Source organism: Lutra lutra, chromosome 17 (genome assembly GCF_902655055.1).
Source record: "Lutra lutra chromosome 17, mLutLut1.2, whole genome shotgun sequence".
NCBI lineage: Eukaryota > Metazoa > Chordata > Mammalia > Carnivora > Mustelidae > Lutra > Lutra lutra.
Genome location: NC_062294.1, coordinates 47,097,307 through 47,121,254, shown reverse-complemented (window position 1 = coordinate 47,121,254; position 23,948 = coordinate 47,097,307). Strand labels below are relative to the sequence as shown.

General features: G+C 53.8%; 1 protein-coding gene across 4 annotated transcripts; it reads left to right on the top strand.

Moving 5' to 3' along the window:
- Positions 1-99: 99 nt before the first annotated feature.
- Positions 100-22,265, top strand: NUMBL (NUMB like endocytic adaptor protein). Of its 4 annotated transcripts, none has more exons than XM_047711884.1 (10): positions 100-625; positions 4,641-4,725; positions 6,308-6,447; positions 7,483-7,557; positions 7,657-7,731; positions 8,697-8,837; positions 16,355-16,544; positions 18,118-18,420; positions 19,914-20,036; positions 20,863-22,265. In XM_047711884.1, exons 1-10 carry the CDS (start codon positions 512-514, stop codon positions 21,480-21,482), a joined length of 1,866 nt encoding a protein of 621 aa, XP_047567840.1. In that variant the 5' UTR covers positions 100-511; the 3' UTR covers positions 21,483-22,265. The 4 variants fall into 4 exon arrangements, with proteins under 4 accessions (XP_047567840.1, XP_047567839.1, XP_047567842.1 ...); XM_047711883.1 differs by having other exon boundaries at positions 18,115-18,420; XM_047711886.1 differs by lacking the exon at positions 100-625 and adding an exon at positions 816-1,068.
- Positions 22,266-23,948: the final 1,683 nt, after the last annotated feature.

Sequence of the window (23,948 nt, the reverse complement as noted above, 5' to 3'; positions counted from 1 at the left end):
GCTCTCAGCCTGCCTCCAGGTGCAGATGGCCAGCCCCCTCCCATCCTCTGGTCTGAAAGCCCCAGCCCAGCCTGGGCCATCTGTTGCCGGGATCCTCCTTCTACCCTTTCCCTCCCACCCGCCCCTCCTCCGGCCCCTCCCACACGTGCTGACCACCTGCTCGAAAGGCCGCGGCAGCTGAGAAGGCCTGCCCCCGCCCCACACACCTCCCGGGCTCCGCGCTCCCTCGCCTCGGCTCCCGGCAACCTCGCCTTTGCTAATGGACCGTAATGCCCCTGCCAGCTGCTTTGCCAAACCCACAGGACTGAGTGGGAGCGGGGGTGCAGTGATGGCCAGAACAGCACCCTGGTCCCAGCCCGGCACCCCCACCCCCGAAGCCGAACCGCTCGCACACTAGGACGCCAGGGTCTCTTCGTTCCCCCTCCCCTTCCTTGCAAAAAGTGCCTCGTCACCGCTTCTGCCCGCCCCCGCTGGGCTGGGAGAACCGTGGGGTTAGCTGGAAGATTTGGGTATGTGGGGCGGCAAAGAGCTTCCCGAAGCAACTCTTTCACAGACGTGGAACAGAAGGGGACCTGAGGTCAAGGTTCACGGAGGCGAAGAGAGCCCACGCCTGGTTAGGCCTAGGGTAAGGTCTCAACGAGGCTCACATGCTGGCTCAGTCCGGGACTGGCCAATGGGCGTGGCGGGGCGGTGGCCGCACCAGAGAAGGCGGGGTCATATCTGCGTATAGGCGGGGCCTGTAGGCCAGGGGGTGGGGCTTGAGCCGGCCGGGCGCCGGGCCGGGGCGGGGTTTTCTTGCATATCCCGAAGGCGGGGGGCCAATGGGCGGGGCCGGGGCGGGGAGCCGAGGCAGGAGGGTCGCTCCCCCGCCCCCGGAACGGAATCCTCCCGGGAGAGGAGCAGGCTCGCGCGCGTGCATCCCGCACCATCCCCCGGCCCCGGCCCGCGTCAGACCGAGCTGCCGCCGCCGCCACAGCAGCAGCAGCACGCTCGGGGATCCGGGCCCAGCTGGGGCCACGGGAGGCGGGGGCGCCCGGGCCCTGGATGTCCCGCAGCGCGGCGGCCAGCGTGAGAAGGGCGGGAGAGGGGGACTCGGGTGGGGGGCGGCGCCGCTGCTGATGTGGCGAAGGGTGGGAGGCGGCCGCGGCGCCCGGATGGAGAGAGGGTGCCAAGGGTGGGGAGGGTGGGCCTGGGTGGGGGTCCGGAACAGGCACCCTCTAAGCCAAAGCTTGAGAGACAGGGGTCCGGGGCACAGGCCCTCTCTTGACAAGGCCCTGGAGATAGAGATCTTGGACATAGACCTGCCCCTCAAAAGAAAAAAACAATCAAGGGCAGGGGGACAGATTCTAGGTACAACTCCCTGGGCAAGGCTTTAGGGTTGGGGTCCAGGACACAACCCCCACATTAGGCCAAGGCCTCCAGGAGGCCATTCCAGAGCAGACGCAATCCCTACTCCTCCCTGCCTGAGGTGGTCTCTGAGCACAACAACCCTCTAGGCAAGGTCTTGAGGATGGGGGTCCCTGGGCACAGCTCCCCCACCAAGCCAAGGCCTGGGGGGGTCGGATTCCAGGCACAGTCTGTACTCAGGCCTCAGAGACGTCCTGAGCACAGCATCCCCCCACAAATCTTTGGGCGGCGTCCCAGGAACAGCCCCTTCTCAAAACAAGCTCCCTGTTCCGGGGACTCCACCCCCCACCCAGCCTAAATAAAATAGGGAAATTTCAGGCAACCCCCAAAGGCTTGGTGAAGGATCCCTGGGGCTGCCCACTGTCTTGGAGCAGCCCCACCCGCAGACAATGCGCCGCCTCCCTCTCCTGGGTATGGCCCCCCAGGCTCCAAGGTTCAGGCTGGGGGTGGGGGGCGGCTCCCCAGGGACCAAGCACAGCCCTATCTGTCTGCAGCGACTGCGGGTGACGGCGGCTTTGTGTGTGGTACCTGGGGGGAAGGGGGAAAGCAAGGGATAGGGAGGTGGCTAAGAGTGTGACCCGGTGTTTGTGTGACTGTGGCTGTGGCTGTGGGTGTGCGCGCGTGTGCGCTAGAGCTGGGGACCAAGGAATCCTGTGCATGTGTCTGTGTTTTGTGCTTGTGGTTGTGTCTGGTAATGTGTGTGATGGTGTCTGTGACCCCGGCATTGGTGTGACTGTGTGTGTGTGTGTGTGTGTGGGTGTGTGTGTGTGTGAGACAGCTGCTCCTTATGCTGAACCCTGTACTTTTTAGTCTGTTTGAGTGTGCGTGTGCATGGTTGTAACTGTGTGGTTGGGTCTGTGATTACATCTTTTGTGACCCTAGGCGTGTGCTTTGGTAAATATCACTGGGTTGTGACAGTGTGTGTGTTGGGTCTGGGGTTGGGAGAATGTGTGGCCATTGACTAGCCGTGGGTGGAGTTGGGATGGTGGTACGTGGAGTTGTGTCTATGACTCTGGCCATGTGCTGCTCTCCCAGTGACTTGCGAATGTTTGTGGTTGCGTCTACAACTGATCGTATATGTGGGTCACACATACGTCTCTATGACACACAACTGTCCCTGCAACTCTGGGTGTGTAACTGCCATCGTATACGAAGACACCCCATGCCTGGTTGTGTGATGGCCCTGTGGCATGTAGGACAGCAATTGTGTGTCCATGGCCACATCTATGTATGTGACTTGGGTTGTAGAAAGGTCTCCATCTAGCTCTGTCGATACAAAGTGTGCACATTTATAGTTGTGTCTGCGTGTGATCTGGGTGACAGATTGGAGTAGGGGTCTGGACCCCTGACTGATTATTAATAGAGGGTTATTTTGTCATGTGTGACTCAAGCTCTACTTATGGCTGTGTGTGGTGGCACCAGGGAACTGTGTGTGTGGGGGGGGCAGATAGAGGTGATGGTGGCTTCTAGATTTGTGTCGGACCTGCACATCTGCGACCCTGGGTGATTATATGTCGTGGCCTATGGGAGTGCGCATTATATGTCATGGCCTATGGGAGTGCGCATGTCTATAGCCGTGTGGCTGGTGTGAGTGTCCCTGTCTATGTGTGCGTGCTGGACTGTGTTTCCATCTGGGTGGTTTGGTGACTGGGTGACTCTCCTGACTGCGTACATGGCTCTGTCAGGAACCGTGTCTTTTGGGTGGACGCAGCTATAAGCGCCATGTCCGGGTCACCGCATTTCTGAGTTCTGTCTCATCATCACTGTGTGCTTATGACGTGTGACACAGAAATTGCATGCCGATGTCTCCCTGTGTGAGATGCTGTGTGTCTGTCCACATGGCACTGTCATTGTATGTGGCCACAGGCTTCTTCTTCATGTGTTTGCATGAAGAGAAGCCATGTGTTGGTGAAGGGGTGACATGGTGCAGCCGGGTGGTGGAGGCACTGGGGGACTGTAGCATGGCTAGGGCATGTGGCTGGGTACTGGGACACCGATGCTGTGTGGCTTGGCACACACAGCCATTTCTGAAATGCATATGGCTGGGACTCTGAGTCAGCATCCATCTGGCCGTACCTGAGCCTGGCCATCCTGAGGGACAGTCGTCTCTGGGTGGTTCTGTGCATGTCTTCAGTGTGCGTGCCTGGTCCTCAACCAGGCACAGACTGTGGCCATCCGTGTCTCTGTCTGTGATTGGTCAGGGAGGGCTCTCCATGTAAGGGTGGCTGATATGGTGACCACATGTGTGTCCCTGTGACTGGGTGTGTGTGTGACTGTGATAGCACGTGACCCAAACAACATGTTGATGTGGCTGCTGCAGTTGGGGCCAGGAAGCTGTGGGTTGCCGTGTGCCTGGACATGAGGAGGCACCCGTGGCCATGGCTGAGGCTGGTAGTGTGGGACCGAATGTGTGGCCATGTGTCTGCATGCCCCCGTGACCACATGTCCTCGAACAGCAGCAGAGCCGCATGTGACAGGTGTGTGTGATGGGGACCCTGTCTGTGCTAGTGGGCGACCTCTGACCGGTGTGACTCCAGGGGCAGCGACGCAAGTGTGTCAGGCGGGGGCCTGAGGAGATCTCACTGGGAGTGAGCGCTGCTCTGGTGGGGGTGCCTGGGCCCGGCTGTCCATACGTGGCCGAGAAAACAAGGAAGGACCAAACATCCAGTAGCTGGTGTGACCGGGTGTTTATGGCCGTGCCTGGGCAGGCTGGGACTTGCTACTCACATGGACAGATGTCTGTGTCTGTGAACATGGATAGGATACCAGCTGGTGATAGTGGCTGCCGCCACTTTTGTGTGTCTGTGGGACCTGGTGTGTGCCCCTGCTGTGGTGTCTGCACAGACACATGTGTGGAGCTGTACCCAGGTGCTGGGGACAGCTGGAGACCTGAGTTGTGTGTGTGCATGCATGTGACCGTATGTTTATGTGCAGCCTGGACAGGTGTCTAGAGGTCAAGGCCACTCCCTCCTCACACCATCCCCTTGGGTACTGAGGGCCTCCTGAGGCCAGGACATCCCCAGCACATGCCCCCAGAAATGCACCAACTCATTCCTGGGCTCTTGCTACCAGGTGGCTGGTCTCCTTAGTAACAGTTGCTATGACAACTGGGGCTCTCATCAGGGAGCCTGAAATGGGGGGGGGGGTTGGCTGTTGTCCAAAGAGGTGGTGAGGTAGGGGACTGAGCCCCACCCCAAGCCAGTTTCTCACCTTCTCCTCCCTTCCTTGGGCAGGGCGGACCCAGGAGGCCTGAGCAGCATCTGCCCCCAGCCCCCTGTGGGGCCCCGGGGCCCCCCGAAACCTCCAGGACGGAGCCAGGTGAGTGACCAGCTGGGGCCAGGGCAACGGCTGAGTGTGTGCTTGGGTTTGGCTTTCACGACAGGAGGAACTGTCCCTGTGCTCACACGGGCTTCATCACACTCAGGAGTGGGCGCCCTCGAATGTCTTCCCTGCACACTCAGTGACCATCAGGCCCACCCTCGCAAATAACATGAATACACTCTCACAGACAACAACCTTGTGCTATCCCACATCTACCCAGATACTTGGTTGCATAGACACAGCCTCAGCACAACACTCATGAGCCCAGAGTCTCTGCAACAGCCACACTCTCTGACACACACACATATCCTCCCAGACAAAAGCCACAGACACACAGCCTCACCACCGACAGCACTCTTGGCCAGAGACAAAGACTCTCTGATAAGTCACAGGAACACACCGTCAGAGGTGACAGCCATGGAAGGCGGTAGCCACACTCTCACATGGACACACAGCTTCCAAGACAACAGTCAGGGACACACCCTTTTGAAGCCAAGAGCTTCATGCTCAGACACATCCCCACAGGCAGCATTCCCGACACACATTCCACAACCATCTCACACTTAGATAGCCTTCAGCAACAACCTTCCAGGACCTTCACTTACGGACAACAACTGCACTCTTGGACACTGACCCCCTCACAGACTGCATTCCCAGACACACACTTTCTCAGACAACCATTCTCAGACCTGTGGCCTTCTGTACACACAGTCTTCAGAAATACACACACTCACAATGGTTGCATGTTCAGATCTAGACACTGGAAATACACCAATTGCACACCTGCATGCGCACACACACACAGTCCCCATCTGCTGCTGGTGCTCTGTCCTAGTTGGCCCTCACGCTCCTGGGATTGTCAGGATGGCTTCTCAGTCAGTGAAGACTGTCTTAGTCAATGAAGACTGTCCCACCTCCACTCTCGCTCCTTCATCTGATGGTCGCAGGTGCACACCACCCCAGGGTCTCCTGTCTTCGACTAGACACAGCTGACAGAGGGGCAGATCTGAGGGGCATAGAGATGAGCCCCCAGCCCCCACACCCTCTGGCTTGGGTTCTGGACCTCAATCCCTGGATGTTCTGAGTCCCCCCCAAACCGAACCCAGGCAACTCAGAACTCTTGTGCTCTCTGACCATCTCATCCCCTGGCTTCCTACCCCTAAAACCCCTGGCCTCATGACCCGTGGCCCTTATGCCTTCTAAGCCCTGTGCCCTCCAGTGTCTTGACTCCCTTTTAGTTTGGATCCTCATACCTCTTGACTGTCACCTCCCTAATCTCCAGACTTCTAAAAGCTGTGATTCATGACCCTCCCCATCCCCGACCTCCATGTACCTTGGCCCCAAGTTTTTCTTCTGAAACGCCACTGCTTACTCTGGCATTACCCTGCCTTCCTGGTGTCCCCTGGCTGCTGCTGATGCACGTTCCCTGAATGCCATACCTCTGACCCAGTGACGCCCCCTACTGTAACCCAGATCCCATGTTATCTGACCCCATGTTCCCTGAGCACTCTATCCATCCTGCTGGAGCCCATGCCTCCAGCCACCGCCCTTGACCCGTGCCCCCGTCCTGTGTCACCAGAAGGGGCGGGCACCATGAATAAGTTACGGCAGAGCCTGAGACGGCGGAAACCAGCCTACGTGCCCGAGGCGTCGCGCCCCCACCAGTGGCAAGCGGACGAGGACGCTGTGCGCAAGGGCACGTGCAGCTTCCCAGTCCGGGTGAGTGGGCGGGGCCATGGGCGGACGCTGTGAGCTTCCGGGTCCCTGGTGTTGGGTGAGAGGGCTGAGGGCCTGTCCTATACAGAGGGATGGCTGAAGGTTCATCCTGCTAGAGCAGGACCCCACGGCCTGGGCCTGGGCCCTTCAAAGGCGGGATCAAAACCTCAACACATTCTCTTGTACCAGGAAGTTATTACCTGAGGAGTGAGGGGGTTACCTTCTTCCTATTAGTCACCCTATTCTGTGGGAGCTCACAATTTCCAAAAGGCACTGGACGACTTTTCACAACACATACTGCACCTCTGTGAGGGAGACCACAGGATTCAGGTTCAAATCCCACTCAGTCCCTTCCTGGTGAGGTGACCACAGCCGATGGTCACAAACCCTCCATTTTCTTTTTCCTTCTTCCAGAAGCAGACATGGAGTGTGAGGGGTCCATCTGGTGGTGTGGGAAACGTTGTGGGGCCGAAGAAGGGTAGGCGGCCAGTAAAGGTTGTTTTACTAACCTGCAGCTGTGGGCCCGCAGGGCGGCCACCTGGACCTGGCCCAGGGTCCTGAGTACTCGTCGCCCGAACCCTGCAAGAAAGCCCTCTAAGAGGCATGCACACTCGAGGCCAGTGCCTCCCTCCAGCTACTCAGCCCTGGCTTCATGCTGCTGGGGAAAATGCTGGGAAATAGAGCCATCCTAGCCACGGGGTGAGGGAGCTGGGGCGAGTGTACCCCAGCTCCCATCAGTTCATCAGTGGGCCAGTCCTGGGGCTCGCAGACACTGGGGCCCAAAGGGAAGAGGGTAACGTGTTAAGGCCCAAGAATAGAGGCAAGATGGGAATCGGTACTACCCGCCTCCTTCAGCAATCTCGTCTGTATGCCTGGGATGGGAGCAGAGTAGCCACCTCACGGGGCCGAGGTGCAGAGTGGATTAATACATATGATGGGCTAGGCGCATTGCAGGAGGGGTCGCAGCTGCTCAGGGCACACTGGGAAGGTACTGATTACTGTGCTGATTTCCTGTCCTCCCGTTTCCTCTCCCTCAAGTACCTGGGCCACGTGGAGGTGGAGGAGTCCCGGGGGATGCATGTGTGTGAAGATGCCGTGAAGAAGCTGAAGGCGGTGAGTGAGGCTGGAGCCGGGAAGGCACCCCCCCCCACCCCGGCTCAGACCCCAGGAGGCAGCCCTGACCAGGCCCTTTGTCCTCCTCCCCCACCCCAGATGGGCCGGAAGTCCGTGAAGTCTGTCCTTTGGGTGTCAGCTGACGGACTCCGAGTGGTGGATGACAAGACCAAGGTAGGAGGCCTGTGGGGGTAGGAGGGGGCACCGGTGGGCCCCTCGCCCCCCAACCCCACCGGCTTGAATCAGGACTTAGGACGCCTTCCCACCCACCTCCAGGATGTCCCTCCCTCCCGGGCCTTCCTAGACCATGTGCTCCCGCAACATCTTGGCACACCTCATAGTCCTAATTCAGGGCTGAGTCCTGCAGTTATCATGAGCTGGCACAGATGGTGGGTGTGAGCACAGGCTGCAGAGCAGAGCCTTAGCTCGGATCCCAGCTCCCCCACGCATCTGCTGGGTGACCCCGAGTATGAGATTTAACCCCTCGAGCCTCAGTTGCCTCATCTGTGAAATGTGGATAAACACGGACCCTGCCCTTAAATGAGAGGGTAGGCGCATGCCATGTAAAACGGTGCCTGGGGCAGCATACTTGCGCAGATCAGTGGATGTTAGCTGTTCTGGGTTTATTGTCATTGTTCCCGGCCAGAGGGGAGCCTCACGCGGCCCAGATCAGAGCATCTGTTTGCTCACCGTTGACTTCCCTGCCCGGAAACTGCCCAAGGAGGCAGCAGCACATGACAAGGGTTAGGTTAACAACTAAGCAGGATTGACATCTTTGCAGAGGCAGTTCCCTTGCCCCAAAAGACTATTCCCTGCCTTTTTGCCTAGTTAATACTTCTTCCAGGAAGCTTTTGATGTCTCCTGATCAAGTGGAATTGGGCACCTCCTTGTGGCTCCCATGGGTCCATGTGTCTCCCTCAATCCTGGCCCTGACCACTCGCCTGTGTCTTCTCTGGTGATGGGCCTTGAGTGCCTCGTTAACTGGGGAGCCCCATGGGAGCTGGGCCCACCTCTGTTTCAATCAGTGCGGGGTCCCTGCCCATTTAGGACAAGACAGAGAACAGACAATAAGGGAGCACTGAATGAATACAGGAAAGACCGTTCAAGTTCCTCTCCTGGTTTCCCCGGCCACCTTCCAGGACCTGCTGGTAGACCAGACCATCGAAAAGGTCTCCTTTTGTGCCCCTGACCGCAACCTGGACAAGGCTTTCTCCTACATCTGCCGGGATGGGACCACCCGCCGCTGGATCTGCCACTGTTTCCTGGCGCTCAAGGACTCTGTGAGTATCACCGGAGCTGGGAGGAAGCTGGCTGGCTGCTCTTTGGCGGGCTCAGGCCAGACACTCACCTTTCTTCTCCGTTCCCCGTGTCCTTTGCAGCTCCTAACTTAGAGGAGTACAGGGAGGCTGGAGAGGGTTAATACAAAGTGTCTGGAACGGTGCCTGGCACGTCAGAAGTGCTCAGGGATGCATTAATTATCATCCTCATTGTCCATAGTTGTGCATGTTTCTCTTATTTTTCTTTTTTATGAGGGTCACACGCATGTAAGTAACATGCACAGGTGTCCAGGGCACAACTCCATAAACTCTTGCTTACAAAAAACCCCCAGCTGGTTCCTCGGGCCCATCTCCGTGATAACCCCAGGGTACACACTCTTTTCAACCTCCATTCAATGTATCTGCGGTTCTTCATATATTTGGGACATCAGGGTCCCCTCTGAGAATCTGACAGAAGCCACAAATGGTCTGTCTTCTCAGAAACATTCTCATAGTTAGGATTCTGAAGCTGTGACGGAAAATCCCCAGCTGCCAGTCAGTTCAGGGAGATAGAAATTTGTTCCTGGCTTGTGTGAAAGATATCCAGAGGTAGGCAGTGCAGGATTGGGGTGGCTCTTCTCTTCCCATCAAGGGCTGCAGCTCCTTGATCTTGTCGTGGCACTGGAGTGTGGCTTCCACTCCATGACCCAAAATGGGTGCACATGCTCCAACTCTTGCATCTTCATTCCAGCTACCTAAAGGAGGGAGGCATGCAGAGGGGCAAACCCTCTCCTTTTGGGGAACTATGTAACAATTATATCCCATTGGTCAGCATGTAGTCATGTGGACATCTCTTGCCACAAAAGATATTAGAAAATTTCCTCTTTATTCTGCCCTATCCCCTGAACCCTGACCTCAGACCACACCCAACCTGGTAGGAAGGCATGGTCTCAGCTCCCTGCATTAGCCAGTGTTTTTTGGTGGCTGGCTGCAGAAACCAATCTGGCTGATTTAACTTCAAAATGTTATAATGGGGGGAAATCTTACAAAAAATCAAAGGGCAATCAGAGCATTAAGCATCAGGATAGTCAGGGAGCTGAGCAGCCTGGGGCACCACAGAGTGGACAGTTCCTTCCACTGCACTGCTGCAGAAATGAATCCAGCCTCTCTCTTTTTTTTTTTAAAGATTTATTTATTTATTTGACACACACACGCGCGTGTGCGTGCACACGCGCACACACACAGAGATCACTAGTAGGCAGAGAGGCATGCAGAGAAACAGTGGGGGGAAGCAGGCTCCCTGCTGAGCAGAGAGCCCAATTTGGGGCTCGATCCCAGGACTCTGAGACCATGACCTGAGCCCAAGGCGGAGGCTTAATACTGAGTCACCTAGGCGCCCCTGGGGTTAAAATTCTAACAAGAAGGCATGGGATTGGCCTGTCTTGGGTAAGACCTCCCCTTGGTCAGGGGAGGGTGGAGCACACAGATTGTCTTATCCAACATGCATGAGGAGCTCCCCAAAGGGAACTTGGGGTGCTGTTATCAAAAGCAAGGGGAATAGATACTGGGCAAGTAAAATAACACACATCCCTCTGAGATTTTCCCGGGATTCCTTCGTATTTCAGAAATCCTCACCCCAGGTGCCTGGGTGGCTCAGTTGGTTAAGCAACTGCCTTCGGGTCAGGTCACGGTCCCAGAGTCCTGGGATTAAGTCCCACATCAGGCTCCCAGCTCCACAGGGAGTCTGCTTCTCTCTCTGACCTTCTCCCCTCTCATGCTCTCTCTCACTGTCTCTCTCTCAAATAAATAAATAAAATCTTTTAAAAAAAAGAGAGAGAGAGAAAGAAATCCCCACCCCAAGGACTCTGGACTCCCAAAACTGCTCAGCACCCACAACCTCCTCTGTCATACACACAATCTCAGACGTCAAACCGGGGGTGGAAAACTAGCGTGAGAGTATCAGGATGAATTAGTGAGGATGGGTGAGTGCCTGCCAGGGGCTAGTATGGAGATATCAGAAACCCAGGGCCCTGAGCGACTGCAGATTTCCTGAGCAGAGTAGGCTAAGTTGTATCAGCTATCTGTTGCTGCGGAACAAATTGCCCCAATGTTTAGTGACTTAAAATGACTGTCATTTACTATCTCTCAGGTTTTGTAGGTCAGGAATTTGGACAAGGCTCAGCTGGGTGGTGCTGGCTCCAGGGTCTCCTGTGCTGTTATAGCGCAATGGTATTTGGAACTGTGACCCCAGAAGCCTGGCCGGATAGCCCCACTTTTCACGGATCTCAGGACCTCTTCACAAGGGCTCTCTGGCAGGGGGGTTCAGGAGAGCTGGACTTCTTCCGTGGTGGCGCTGGGCTCCAGTGTGAGTTCGAGAGAGGCAGAGCTCACACCTGCTTCGTCTTGGTCTTGGAAACCACACAGCCTTGCTTCTGTGGGATTGTGTTTGTCCAGGTGGTCGTAGAGGTCTTCCCAGGCTAAGGGGAGAGAACACAGACTTCACCTCTGATAGGGGAGTGCCAAAGTTCTGGAGGAGTGGGCAGGTGCCAGAAATTTGCTGTGGCTATTTATGGAAAACGCGGCTACACGGTTAGTGTGGGTTCAGTGTTATAACAACATAGCTGTGGGACATGAGGCCTGGGTGACTTTCCTCTTGGGGACTCAGTCTCCTCTTCCATGAAATGGAGGTGTTAGCAGTGGCTGCTCCCAGGTGTGTTGGGGAAGCATTTGTTAGGATCACACCCAGAAAGTTCTGAACAGAGTTGCATAACACTGGTTCAGTCACTAGGAACAGTTGCTATCATTTGAAAAGTACTTGGGTGGGGGTTGGTGCCTGGGTGGCTTAGTCAATCAGCTTCTGTCTTCAGCTCAGGTCATGATCCCAAGGTGGTGGGATCGAGTCCCGCAGGGGCTCCTAACTCAGTGGGGAGTCTGCTTCTCCCTCTCCCTTTGCCCCTCCCCTTCCTTGTGTGCTCACTCTTTGTCTCTCAAGTAAAATCTTGAAAAGTACTTGGGGGTGAGAATCAAAGCAAGAAAAGAGCAAGGCCATCTCTTCTGTGTAGAGAGCGTGACCTTCTCTGCTTTCCCTTCCACTTCTGAGCCACAGGTTTGAAGCATTAAGTGGTAGAACTCCCAGGATTCCCCAAGCATAACTTCACTTTTTGAGGTGCAATTCACATGAAATTGATCATATGAAAGCCCACACTGCAGTGGCATTTAGTAGGCTCTTAACCTTGTTCCTTCATCACCTCTCTCTAGTTGCCAATATCCTCATCGCTCCTAAAAGGGAGCTCAGACCCATTAAGCCATCATTCCCTGTGCCACACACCTTCCTCCCTGACGGCTAGTGGCTTTCTGTCTCTGTGGAGTTACCTCTCCTAGACAGTTCATATAAATTGAACCGTACGGTATGCGGTCTTTTACAGCTGGCTTCTTTCACTTAGCATCATGTTTTCAAGGCTCATCCTTGTAGCGCGAGTCCTTACTGTTTTATAGCTGAGTAATACTCCACTGTATGGATATATTACATGTTTATCTTTTCATCCTTTGACGGACATTTGGGTGGTTTCTACTTTTTGGATATTGTGAATAATGCTGTTATGGACATTGGTGTGCAAGTATTTGTTTGAATACCTGTTTCTAATACTTTGGGGTCCATACCTAGGAGCTGGATTGCTAAATCATATAGTAAATCTATGTTTAAAGTTTTGAGGAATTGCCAAGCTATTTCCCACAGAGGCTGCACCATTTTATATTCCCACTAGCAAAGTACAAGGGTTCCAGTTTCTCCACATCCTGGCTAGCACTTAATACTTTCCTTTTTTTTTTTTTTTTTAAATTATAGCCATCCTAGTAGGTGTGAAATGGTACCTGACTGTAGTTTTGGTTTTTTTTTAAGATTTTATTTATTTATTTGACAGAGAGATCACAAGTAGGCAGAGAGGCAGGCAGAGAGAAGGGGGAAAGCAGGCTCCCCATCGAGCAGAGAGCCCGATGTGGGGCTCGATCCCAGGACCCTGGAATCATGACCTGAGCTGAAGGCAAAGGCTTTAACCCACTGAGTCACCCAGGCACCCTCTGACTATAGTCTTGATTTGTATATCCCTACTGACTAAGGAGATTGAGACTCTTTTTTTTTTTTTAAGATTTTATTTATTTATTTGACAGACAGAGATCACAAGTAGGCAGAGAGGCAGGCAGAGAGAGAGAGAGGAAGGGAAGCAGGCTCCCCGCTGAGCAGAGAGCCCGATGCGGGGCTCGATCCCAGGACCCTGGGATCATGACCTGAGCTGAAGGCAGCGGCTTTAACCCACTGAGCCACCCAGGCACCCTCTGACTATAGTCTTGATTTGTATATCCCTACTGACTAAGGAGATTGAGACTCTTTTTATATGTTTATCGGCCATTTGTGTATCTTTGGAGAAATGTCTGTTTAAATTCTGTATCCATTTTTTTAAAAATTGGGTTGTCTTTTTATTGTTGAGTTGTAAGAACTTTTTATATATTCTGGATACTAGACACTTACCAGTTGTATGATTTGCAAAAATTTCCCCCAGTTGTCTTTTCACTTTCTTAGTAGTGTCCTTTGAGGTACAAATGTTTTTAATTTTGATGAAGTTCAGTTTATCTATTTTTTTCTTTTGTCCTTCATGCATTTGGTGTCACATCTAAGAATCCATTGCCAAATCTAAGATCATGAAGATTTACTCCATGTTTTATTCTAAGAGTTTTATAGTTTTAGCTCTTACATTTAGGACTTTAATCCATTATGAGTTAATTTTTGTAAATGGTGTGAAGTAGGGGTCCAACTTTATTTTTTCCATGTGGCTATTGTCCTAGCACCATTTGTTAACAGGACTCTTCTTTCCCCCATTGAAGTCTTGGTACCCTTACTGAAAATCAATTGACCATAGAGGTGTGGGTCAATATCGGGCTCTCAATTCTGTGTCATTGATCTATATGTTATCCTTACGGCAGTATCACATTATTCTGATTGCCGTAGCTTTGGAGTACTATTTAAATCAGAAAGTGTGAGTTCTTTTATGTTGTTCTTTTTCAAAATTACTTTGGCTCTTCTGGGTCCTTTGCAATTCCATGTGAATTTTAGGGTCAGCTTTTCTATTTCTGCAAGAATCTATTGGGATTTTTGTGAGGATGGCATTTTTTTTTTTTAAAGATTTTATTTATTTATTTGACAGAGAGAAATCACAAGTAAGCAGAGAGGCAGGCAGAGAGAGAGGAGGAAGCAGGCTCCCTGCTGACCAGAAAGCCCGATGTGGAGCTCGAACCCAGGACCTGGGATCATGACCTGAGCCGAAGGCAGCGGCCCAACCCACTGAGCCACCCAGGCGCCCCTGGATTGCATTGAATCTATAGACCACTTTGGAATAATTGCTGTCATTAACAGTATTAAATATCACAATCCATGAGCATGGGATGCATTTCCATTTATTTGGGTCTTCTTTACAGTGTGTGGTAGTTTTCAGCATACAGGTCTTTGACTTCCTTGGTTAAATTTATTCATAACCATTATTTTGGTTTTTTTTTTTTTTTTTTTTGAGAGAGAAAGAGCATAAACATGAACATGAATGGGGGGGGGAGACAGGAGGGAGAGACAGGGGGAGAGAGAGAGAGAATATTATAAGCAGGCTACACACCCAGCACAGAGCCTAACACGGGGCTCCATGTCACGGCCCTGAGATCATGATCTGAGCTGAAATCAAGAGTGGGATGCTTAACCGACTGAGCCACCCAGGCGTCCCATTTTATTTTAAATGCTATTGTAAGCGGGATTGTTGTAACTTCATTTTTGGACTATTCACTGTTAGCGTAGGTAGGTATAACTGATTTTTGTGTATTGACCTTGTATCCTGCAACTTTGCCAAATTCATTTATTATCACTAATAGTTCTTCTGTGGATTCTCTATGATTTTCTATATATAAGGTTATGGCATTTGTAAACAGAGGTAATGTTACTTTCCCCTTTCCAATTTGGATGCCTTTCTTCTTGTCCAATTACTCTAGAACTTCCAGCACAGTGTTGAATAGAGTGATGAAAATAGGCATCCTTGTCTTGTTCCTGTTCTTAGGGAAAAGCTTCCACTCTTTCAGCATTGAGTATGATGTTAGCTGTGACTTTTTATCAGGTTGAGGAAATTCCCTTCTATTCGAAGTTTGTTGATTTTTTTTTTTTTAATCATGAAATGGGGCTGGATTTTGTTAAATACTTTTTCAGCATTCATGGGGATGATCGTGTGGCTTTTTTCCATCCTTCTGTTAATGTGGTGTGTTACACTGATTGATTTTCGCAAGTTGAACCAACCTTGCATTCCTGGGATAAATTCACTGGATCATGGTGTGTAACCCTTTTCCTGTGCTGGTATTTTGTGGATGATTTCTGTCCCCAAGTTTAACAGGTGGCTGAGCATCTTAGTTAAGAAACAGAAGTTAGATCGATCTCATTCTCATGCTAACTTTGCCACTCGCTTATTGTTATGGGCGTGTTGACTAAGGCTGTTTCTTTGTCTGTAAAATGGGTTCGTAAGCACAGCCACCTCCTGGCATGATCGGGAGAGTCCCGCATGGACAGATACACTGAGACACCTGTGTGGTGTTTCCCTGTGCCTGGCTCTTGGGCTGGCTCCCTCTGCTGTATGCCTTGCATATTAGTTCATAGATAAATCCTCTAACAATCCGGTTCAGTGAGTGCTGTTAGGGCCCCCATTTTATAGACCAGGAGGCTTGGGCACTAAGAGGTGATGTGGATTTCTCGAGAAACACAGCTGGAAAGCAGGAAGCCAGCATCATCGTGGCCTTGCAGCCTCCCAAGTAGGCACTCAACAGGGCTGTTGTGTTCACCCCCAGCACTTTATGACAAAATGCTTTCAAGCACTCAGGGAAGCCAAAAGACTTGTATAACCAGTCACCTGGACACCCACCACCCAGATCCCGCCGTTAGGCATGTCTGCGCTTACTCTGGTGCTCATTTGTCCCATTTTTGATGCATTTCAAAGTTGCAGACATCAGAATGCTTCCCCCGGACACTTCAGTTTGCTGGCCCCACGGTAGAACGCATTCGTTTCCAGCTCCTTTTTTTTTTTTTTTTTGAAGTCAAATGCTTGCTGTGCACAGACCCAGGGGTGTTAACAACTGTACATACTCATGCAATCCAAACCACCATCAAGACCTAGAACATTCCTCTACCCCAGCCAATGCCTCCTGCCCCTTCCCAGTGAGTTCTCACCCCCGCCCCCTAAGGAACAACCAGGCTTCCAGCTTCTTTTGCCACAGATTAGTTTTACTGGTTCTCGAACTTCCTATTAAGGGAGCCATACGGCACTGCACTCTTGTTTCTGGCTTTTTTTTCTCTCCGAGCTGTCCTATTTCCCTCTGGGTGCAGATGCATTCTGAGGCTCCGGGCAGGCACGGATGCAGGGGACTGATCCAGGATCACCTGACACTGAGCTGGTGGCACCGGGGCTTCTGCCTCCAGCCGGCACAATGCCACCTCTTCAAGCCCGGCCTGACCCCTCTTCCCACAGGGGGAGAGGCTGAGCCATGCCGTGGGCTGTGCCTTCGCCGCCTGCCTGGAGCGGAAACAGCGGCGGGAGAAGGAATGCGGGGTCACAGCCGCCTTCGATGCCAGCCGCACCAGCTTCGCCCGCGAGGGCTCCTTCCGCCTGTCAGGTGGCGGGCGGCCCACCGAGCGAGAGGCCCCTGAAAAAAAGAAAGGTGGGTGCTGCGGGTGGGGCCTGGGGATCCATTCTGGGCGGGGGGTGGGGGAAAGCGACAGAGGCCGAGGGACCCCGCAATTTACAGAGCAGGGCACCAGCCACAAGGTTTGGCTATAGTTTACAGAGCTCACTTGTTTGGGCCATATTCGGCTGGCCAGAGATCCCAGCAAAACTGGGTTATCTGCTAACCCAGGGAGGTTCGGAAGCATTTCAAATAGTGGCTCAAGGCCAGTTACTGGGTTGTGAAGTCAGCGCGGTGGATTGTGGCCGGCACTGAAAAGAACTGAAATAGAAAAGAATAGAAATATCAGATTAGCTGAAAGTAGTAAGGGGAAGTGTAGTTTAATGATAATTTTAGTCCAGGCTGTGTATTTGCGTGCATGTGTCGGGGGGGACAGGTTACCGTGCAAAAGGTTTTGCTTACCCTGGGTTGCCGTCAACAAAAATATCAGTGGTCTCTAACATTACAGGTAAGTGGCAGGTACTTTGTAAATTCTAAAACAATGAGGCTTATTTATTTATTTATTTAGAGAGAAAGCGTAAGTGGGGGTATACTGAGGAAGAGATAGAATCCCAAGGAGGGGTGCCTCGGTGGCTCATTTGGGATTGAGCCCCACAACCAGATCCCTGCTCATTAGGGAATCTGCTTATCCCTCTCCCTCTGCCTCTCACCCCACTCGTGCTTGCCTGGGCACGCTCACTTGCTCTCTCCCAAATAAATTTTTTTTTAAAAGATTTTATTTGAGAGAGAACACAAGTGGGGGTTGGGGGAGAAGCAGAGGGAGAGGGAGAAGCAGACTCTCTGTGGAGCAGGGAGCCCAATAAGGGGCTTGATTCCAGGACCCTGAGATCATGACCTGAGGTGAAAGCAGACGTTTAATCTACTGAGCCACCCCGGTACCCCTCTCTCAAATAAAACCTTAAAAGAAAAAAAGAAGAACCCCAAGCAGACTCCACTGGGCTTGATCTCACAACCCAGAGATCATGACCTGAGCCAAAATCAAGAGTCAGGTACTTAACCGACTGAACCATTCAGGCACCCCTAAGACAGGTTTTTTAAAATATAAATGTATTGTGTTCTAAGTCACAGTATTTTTTTTTTTTTTTTTTTTTTTTTTTACTGTGGATTCTAGTTTTTAAATTTTTGGAAAACACTGCTTAGAATTTACAAAGAACTTACTGTGTGAAGCTGCTTCTCCCTCTGCCCCTCGCCCCCCGCTCATGCTTGCTCACTCTCATAAATAAATAAATCTAAAAAAATTGATCAGAAAGGGAAATAGAAGGTCTCAGAAGGGAAAACAGCAGAAGCAGTGAAGAAAGCCAGATTGGGGACAGAAAACTAGAGAGACCCAAAAGGTCAGGTTGGAGGAGGAATCCCCGAGGGCCCCCTGGGGCAGGCGGTACTGGTGTGGTGATAGTGAGGCATTTCAGGGCTCTGACCAGCCTGTCCTGGGGACAGGACAGAGTGGGTGAAGGCAGCAGCACTGGAAGATGATCAAGGGGGCTTGCTGGGAGAGGAGCAAATGCCTAGGCCTGGTATCTGACCGCCTGTCTCCCCATGTCTCCAGCAGAGGCAGCAGCTGCCCCAACTGCAGCTCCTGGCCCTGCGCAGCCTGGGCACGTGTCCCCGACACCGGCCACCACATCTCCCGGTGAGAAGGGTGAGGCGGGCACCCCAGTGGCTGCAGGAACCAGTGCAGCCGCCATCCCCCGACGCCACGCCCCGCTGGAACAGCTGGTTCGCCAGGGCTCCTTCCGCGGGTTCCCGGCACTCAGCCAGAAGAACTCCCCTTTCAAACGGCAGCTGAGCCTACGGCTGAACGAGCTGCCATCCACACTGCAGCGGCGCACAGACTTCCAGGTGAAGGGCACAGGTGAGCCCGGGGCTCAGCGGGAGGGAACATCGGGATCAGTACCATCCCTAGAGCACCAGAGACAGAAGAAGGGGTATAAGCCTTGATCGGTTAGCACTGTCTGCCATGGGAAAGAGAGGTGGAACATATTATGGTCGATTAGCAGCGTCTGCCGCCAACAAGGGGGGAGAGAGAGAGATTGATGAGCAGTGTCTACTATTGGCAAGGAAGAGCAGAAGGGTGGCACAAGCCATGATCAATTAGTAATGTCTGCTGTGGTTAGGGAAAGGGGAGAGGTGGCTTGTATCACAATCGATGAGCAAAGTGTGCCAGGGGCTTGGGAGAGGGGAGAAGCTGCCTAGATGCCACTGTCTGCTCAGGAGGAGGCTGAACCTCCCAAGCATTTATTGGCCACTGGAGCCATGAGATCTGGCTGGGTGAAGGATATGGGCTCAGGGGAAGGAGGATTGTGATGGATTAAGAATATCTGCTTGGAGAGCTCCTGGGTGGCTCAGTGGGTTAAGCCTCTGCCTTCAGCTCAGGTCATGATCCCAGGGTCCTGGGATCGAGCCCCGCATCGGGCTCTCTGCTCAGCAGGGAGCCTGCTCCCCCATCTCTCTCTCTCTCTGCCCGCCTCTCTGCCTACTTGTGATCTCTGTCAAATAAATAAATAAAATCTTAAAAAAAAAAAAAAGTCATGATCTAAAAAGCCAGGTCTGTGTGGGAAGAGAGGGAAGAGAGGTGGCTCTGTACTGTGTTCTGTCTGAGGGAGACAGGCAAGCGGGCTGCCTTTCCTCCCAGCTGTCTGTAAGTCACGTGGTCCGGCCCATGGTCCTGTTTCCATTTGCTAAATCGAGACACCCATCTCTTATGGCCTTGGGGATTGGCATGGAGGTGTTGCTCTGTGTCCTGAAGGCTGGGCTGCTCCCAAAGGTGACTGCTGGGCAGACGCCAGTGCTGGCTGAGAGTGAGACACATGCGCTCCCTGTCCCATATCGTACCACGGCCGTCACCCACCCCAGGGCTGGCACGCGCGCACTCTGTGGCTCCCCTTGATTTGGAAGCTTTGTGTGCCCGCAGGCAGTGGCGCGCTTGCTTGGGCGTGACCTGCCCCCCACCCCGCACTTTCAGCTCCATAGGAGTCACAGGGGCCACACACAGAAGTCACACACACTGGGAAGTCACAGAAGCTGGTGTTTTCATTAACATGCCCTTGGCCACGTACCCAGCTAACCCACGCAGACGTACACACACTCACAAGCCACACGCCCAGGATCACGCAGACTTGGAGGTCACAGCTCAGATTCACACGCAATTGTGAAAACACTCGTGGGTCACATGTGGGTATTGCATTGGCTCATGCTTGGTAATCACAAGATGCCACATGCCTAGATCCATTTGGTCACCGCAGAGTGGACCCATGACCCACACCCCATGACCCCAGAGGTCGTCAGAGGGGGCCACCTGAGGGCCTGGGCCCCTTGGCTGACCTCCACCCTTCCCTGACTTCCCAGTGCCCGAGATGGAGCCTCCGGGTGCCAGTGACAGTGACAGCATCAACGCTCTGTGCACACAGATCAGCTCGTCCTTCGCCAGCGCTGGAGCCCCAGCACCTGGGCCGCCACCAGCCGCAGCAGGTAAGCCCAGCCCGTCCCCTGTAGCGGCCACCCTGCAGCGCCCTCCCCGCAGCGCCCCGCCTGCAGGCCCCTGCTCCATCCAGACGCCGGGAACCTAGGAATCCCATGAGCTTAGAACCGTGGGTCATCTAAGGGCTAGGCGACCATCCCAGCTCCATGGAATCAATTTTGAGCCTTGGATCATCTTAGAATCCCAGGGTGATCTCAGAGCCATGGGTTCATCCTAGAACCACGGGGTCAACTTAGAACCACGGGATCCATTTTAAACCTTCCTGTCTCAGAACCGTAAAATTGAGAAACCCACAGTCTTAGGATCACAGGATATTAGAACCTCCAGATTCATAGCCACGAAGCCTTGGAATCACCTTAGAGCCATGAGCTTATCCTAGAACCACAGAAGCCCTCGGAAGTGCAGTATAAATTTAGAACTCTAGAATCTTCAAAAGCACAACCTTAAAACTAGTGAACCTCGCTATGTTGGAAATGTATGGGACCCCTCGACAAAGACTTACACCATCTTAGAATTTTAGCCTCCCAAAACGATACATTGTCAAAATAATCAGAACTAAGGGTGCTATCAAAAATATTTAGGAACAGGTTTGGCCCTGACCCATCAGAAGGGAAGCTGGGCTGGTGACAGTCAGTCTCGCCTATACTTTTCCATCTTAGGACCTGAGACTCTCAGAACTGTATTTTCTGAGCGCTCGGAACCATCCCGTGGTCCGGGATGGTTAAGCCGTTTGCCCCGAAGTCGACACAGGTAGTGAGTGGCAGGGCCCAACCCCCAGCCTAGGGTTCTCTCAACTGTCCCCTCTCCTCTCTCTAGGGACTTCTGCCTGGGGTGAGTCCTCCGCGCCCCCCTCAACTACCTTCCAGCCTGGGCACAAGCGGACCCCTTCGGAGGCCGAGAGGTGGCTGGAGGAGGTGTCCCAAGTGGCCAAGGCGCAGCAGCAGCAGCAGCAAGCGGCCTCCGTGCCCCCTGTGGCCCCCGCTCTGCAGCCCTTCCCTGGCCCCGTGGGGCCTTTCGATGCGGCACCCGCCCAGGTGGCCGTGTTCCTGCCACCCCCACACATGCAGCCCCCGTTTGTGCCCGCCTACCCGGGCTTGGGCTACCCGCCCATGCCCCGGGTGCCCGTGGTGGGCATCACCCCCTCACAGATGGTGGCCAACGCCTTCTGCTCTGCTGCCCAGCTCCAGCCCCAGCCCGCCACCCTGCTCGGGAAGGCTGGAGCCTTCCCACCCCCAGCCATGGCCACTGCCCCTGGGGGCCAGGCCCGCCCACGTCCCAATGGGGCACCGTGGCCCCCAGAGTCGGCCCCTGCCCCGGCCCCTGAGTTGGACCCCTTTGAGGCCCAGTGGGCAGCATTAGAAGGCAAACCGGCTGTTGAAAAACCTTCCAACCCCTTCTCCAGCGACCTGCAGAAGACCTTCGAGATTGAACTGTAGCTCCAGCTACCCTGCCTGTCCCAGCATCTCCTGGTGCCCCACATCTGGGCATGGAGGCCCAACCTCTCTCCCTAGTCCCACACCCTGGGGCTGCGCCCCCCAACATCCCCTCCAGCCCCTTGATCACCCCCCACAACCACTACAGAACTGACATTGTACGCCCAGATTGTGACAGGATGGAATTCAGGGATGGACCTGGCCTGGCTAAGGGACCCTTTTCACTACCAGACTTAGGCTGGCAATGCCCTTCCCCACCCCCACCCCCAAACACAGTGGGATGGCCACAGTCCCACTGAGTGCCCTCAGTTCAAGCGACATTTCCCAGTTTCTGTTGTTGATCTTCCACCTTCCAGTGTCGGGTGGGATGGAAAAGGGACGCCTGCCTCGGGGCTCTTCTGGGCCCACTAGGGCCCACCCCAAGTCTGGTCATCCCCTCCCATACACAGCACAAGCAAAGGGCTTCCCTCTGCCCACCTGCTGCGTTCACTGCCAATGCTGTGCTCACCCCGATCACCCCTCTCCTCCACTTGGGGGGCCCACATCTTCCCTGGGCCAAGGTCTCATGGGGGTGGGGGCCAAGTTGGGGGCCCAGGAGGCGGGGTAGGGGGAAGAGGAAGGAGATGCTCAGTTACCTCACGTCAGTGCCCGCTGGGGAGGGGTCCGGGACGAGGAGGCGGGGGCGCCTGGCGGGTACTTTTCTATCTTTTATTTCCAGATTTTTTTGTATCTAAACTTACAGATTTGTATTATACAAGGACAGCCAATAAAGGAAGAATATAATGACGCCCCTGGGGACAGCGGGGGTGTGTCGGGGCAAGGATGGTGCAGTAGCAGAGCCTTTTCTCCTGAGTCCTCTCCTAAAACGAGAGGGACCATAACCTCTGAGTCATAACATGGTAGGAGGGAATGCTGGCCCAGCATTTGAGAGGTTGGGTATTAAAGGGGACCCAAAATTAATCACCCTGATTTCTAATTCTTAACAGAGTCTGAACCAAAGAATTCAAAATATTATAATCTGCTTCTAATCAGTTCAGTATTGAAATGTCATTTTTGTATTTCTTAGTCGAGTATGGAAATTCTCAACCAGCTTTGGAACAGTAGATCTTTGAGCTGGAAAATTGGTCAATTTGCATTTTCTATAACTTAGGCCAAAGTGTCATCTGACACAGCAGCACGTTTTTTTAAGTCTCTCTCTTGTTTTTTGGGTCCCACACCCCATGGAGACCGGTTCTTCAGGGTGCTTCTCCCTTCACAGAAAACACAGATCTGGGGGTAACCCACTCACTTCCCCCCCAAGCTTCGGCTCTCAGAATAGACCTAACACCCCTGCCCTATCTGGGAACCTCCTCCCACCTAACCCGCGTGGGGCATCCCAACCCCACTGCCACCAAGGTCACTTCGCGGGGACCACCCAGCCCAGGCTGGTTCAGTGCCCCTTTTCCAGTTCTGTCTAGGAAGCTCTGCCCACCCTCACAGCGGCTCCCCGCGCCACCCCCCCCTCGGGGAACAGGCCACGTGAGCCCCTCCTCGTGCTTTCTGGAGGGTTCCGCCCCTCGCGATGCCTTCTCTCCAGGCACCAGGGAGGCCGCAAGGGCTCTTTTGGAACGTCCCACCAAAGGGCTAGTGCTTAGCGCCCCCCTGCTCTTGGGAAAGCTCCACAGGGCGCCGCAGCCCAGGGGTACCCCGCCCCCGAGCCGGGGGAACAGACCGCACCGCGCTGGCGCCCTGCGGCTCCCCGGGCCCCCGCGCCTCTCGCCGCCCCCTGCGCCGGGTCTCTGTGGAAACGTCCCCCACCGACAAACAGCCCCCGCCAGACCTCCGGCTCCCGCAAGGCTGCGGGGATCAGCGCGAGCGCGGGAGAGCACCGCCCCCTTGTGGCCCTGTCCTCGGCAAGCCGGACCAGGGCTCGGAAGGAGAGACCCGCAGGACCGACGCTAAGGCCAAAAAAGTGTTCAAGCACATACAAACACGCATGCGTGGATAAAAACAAAATTGGCGGCGCGGTCATGAACAACATTGTTCAGGCTCTGGTTCAGCCGTTTGCTCCTTCAGTAAATGCTCCCTGACTCCTCCCATCCCCCACGCCTCCCGCTCCTCCCTGAGCACCCTGCCCCACGCCTCCCCAGGTCTGGCCCCCCATCACAAGGACACTACGAAGGCGCACGCACCAGTTGGGGCTTTCCACGACGTCGCCTCTGTTCAATCACGAAGCAAAGTTAAATCACAACTCTAAAGCAGGTTCAGGATTCCAAGCTCAATGACACCTCACCATGTGATTAAACATGGCTTCTTACCCAGCGCACAGAGCGGGACAGAAGACAAGCCACACGACAAACAAGAGGACAGAAGGGGGCAGAAAGTGAATGGACCAAAAGCAAGGTCGAGGTCAACTCTTTGCACCTACTGGCCCCCCCCCCCCCCTTTTTTAAGATACTATCTATGTGAGAGAGATCATGAGAGGGGAGA

Excerpts from the sequence above, each read along its gene's own strand:
- NUMBL (XM_047711883.1), top strand. The coding sequence starts at position 512 with ATGTGGGGCGGCAAAGAGCTTCCCGAAGCAACTCTTTCACAGACGTGG. Across the intron at positions 6,448-7,482 it reads CGTGCAGCTTCCCAGTCCGG|TACCTGGGCCACGTGGAGGT; the intron begins GTGAGTGGGCGG and ends CTCTCCCTCAAG. Across the intron at positions 20,037-20,862 it reads GCCGCCACCAGCCGCAGCAG|GGACTTCTGCCTGGGGTGAG; the intron begins GTAAGCCCAGCC and ends TCCTCTCTCTAG.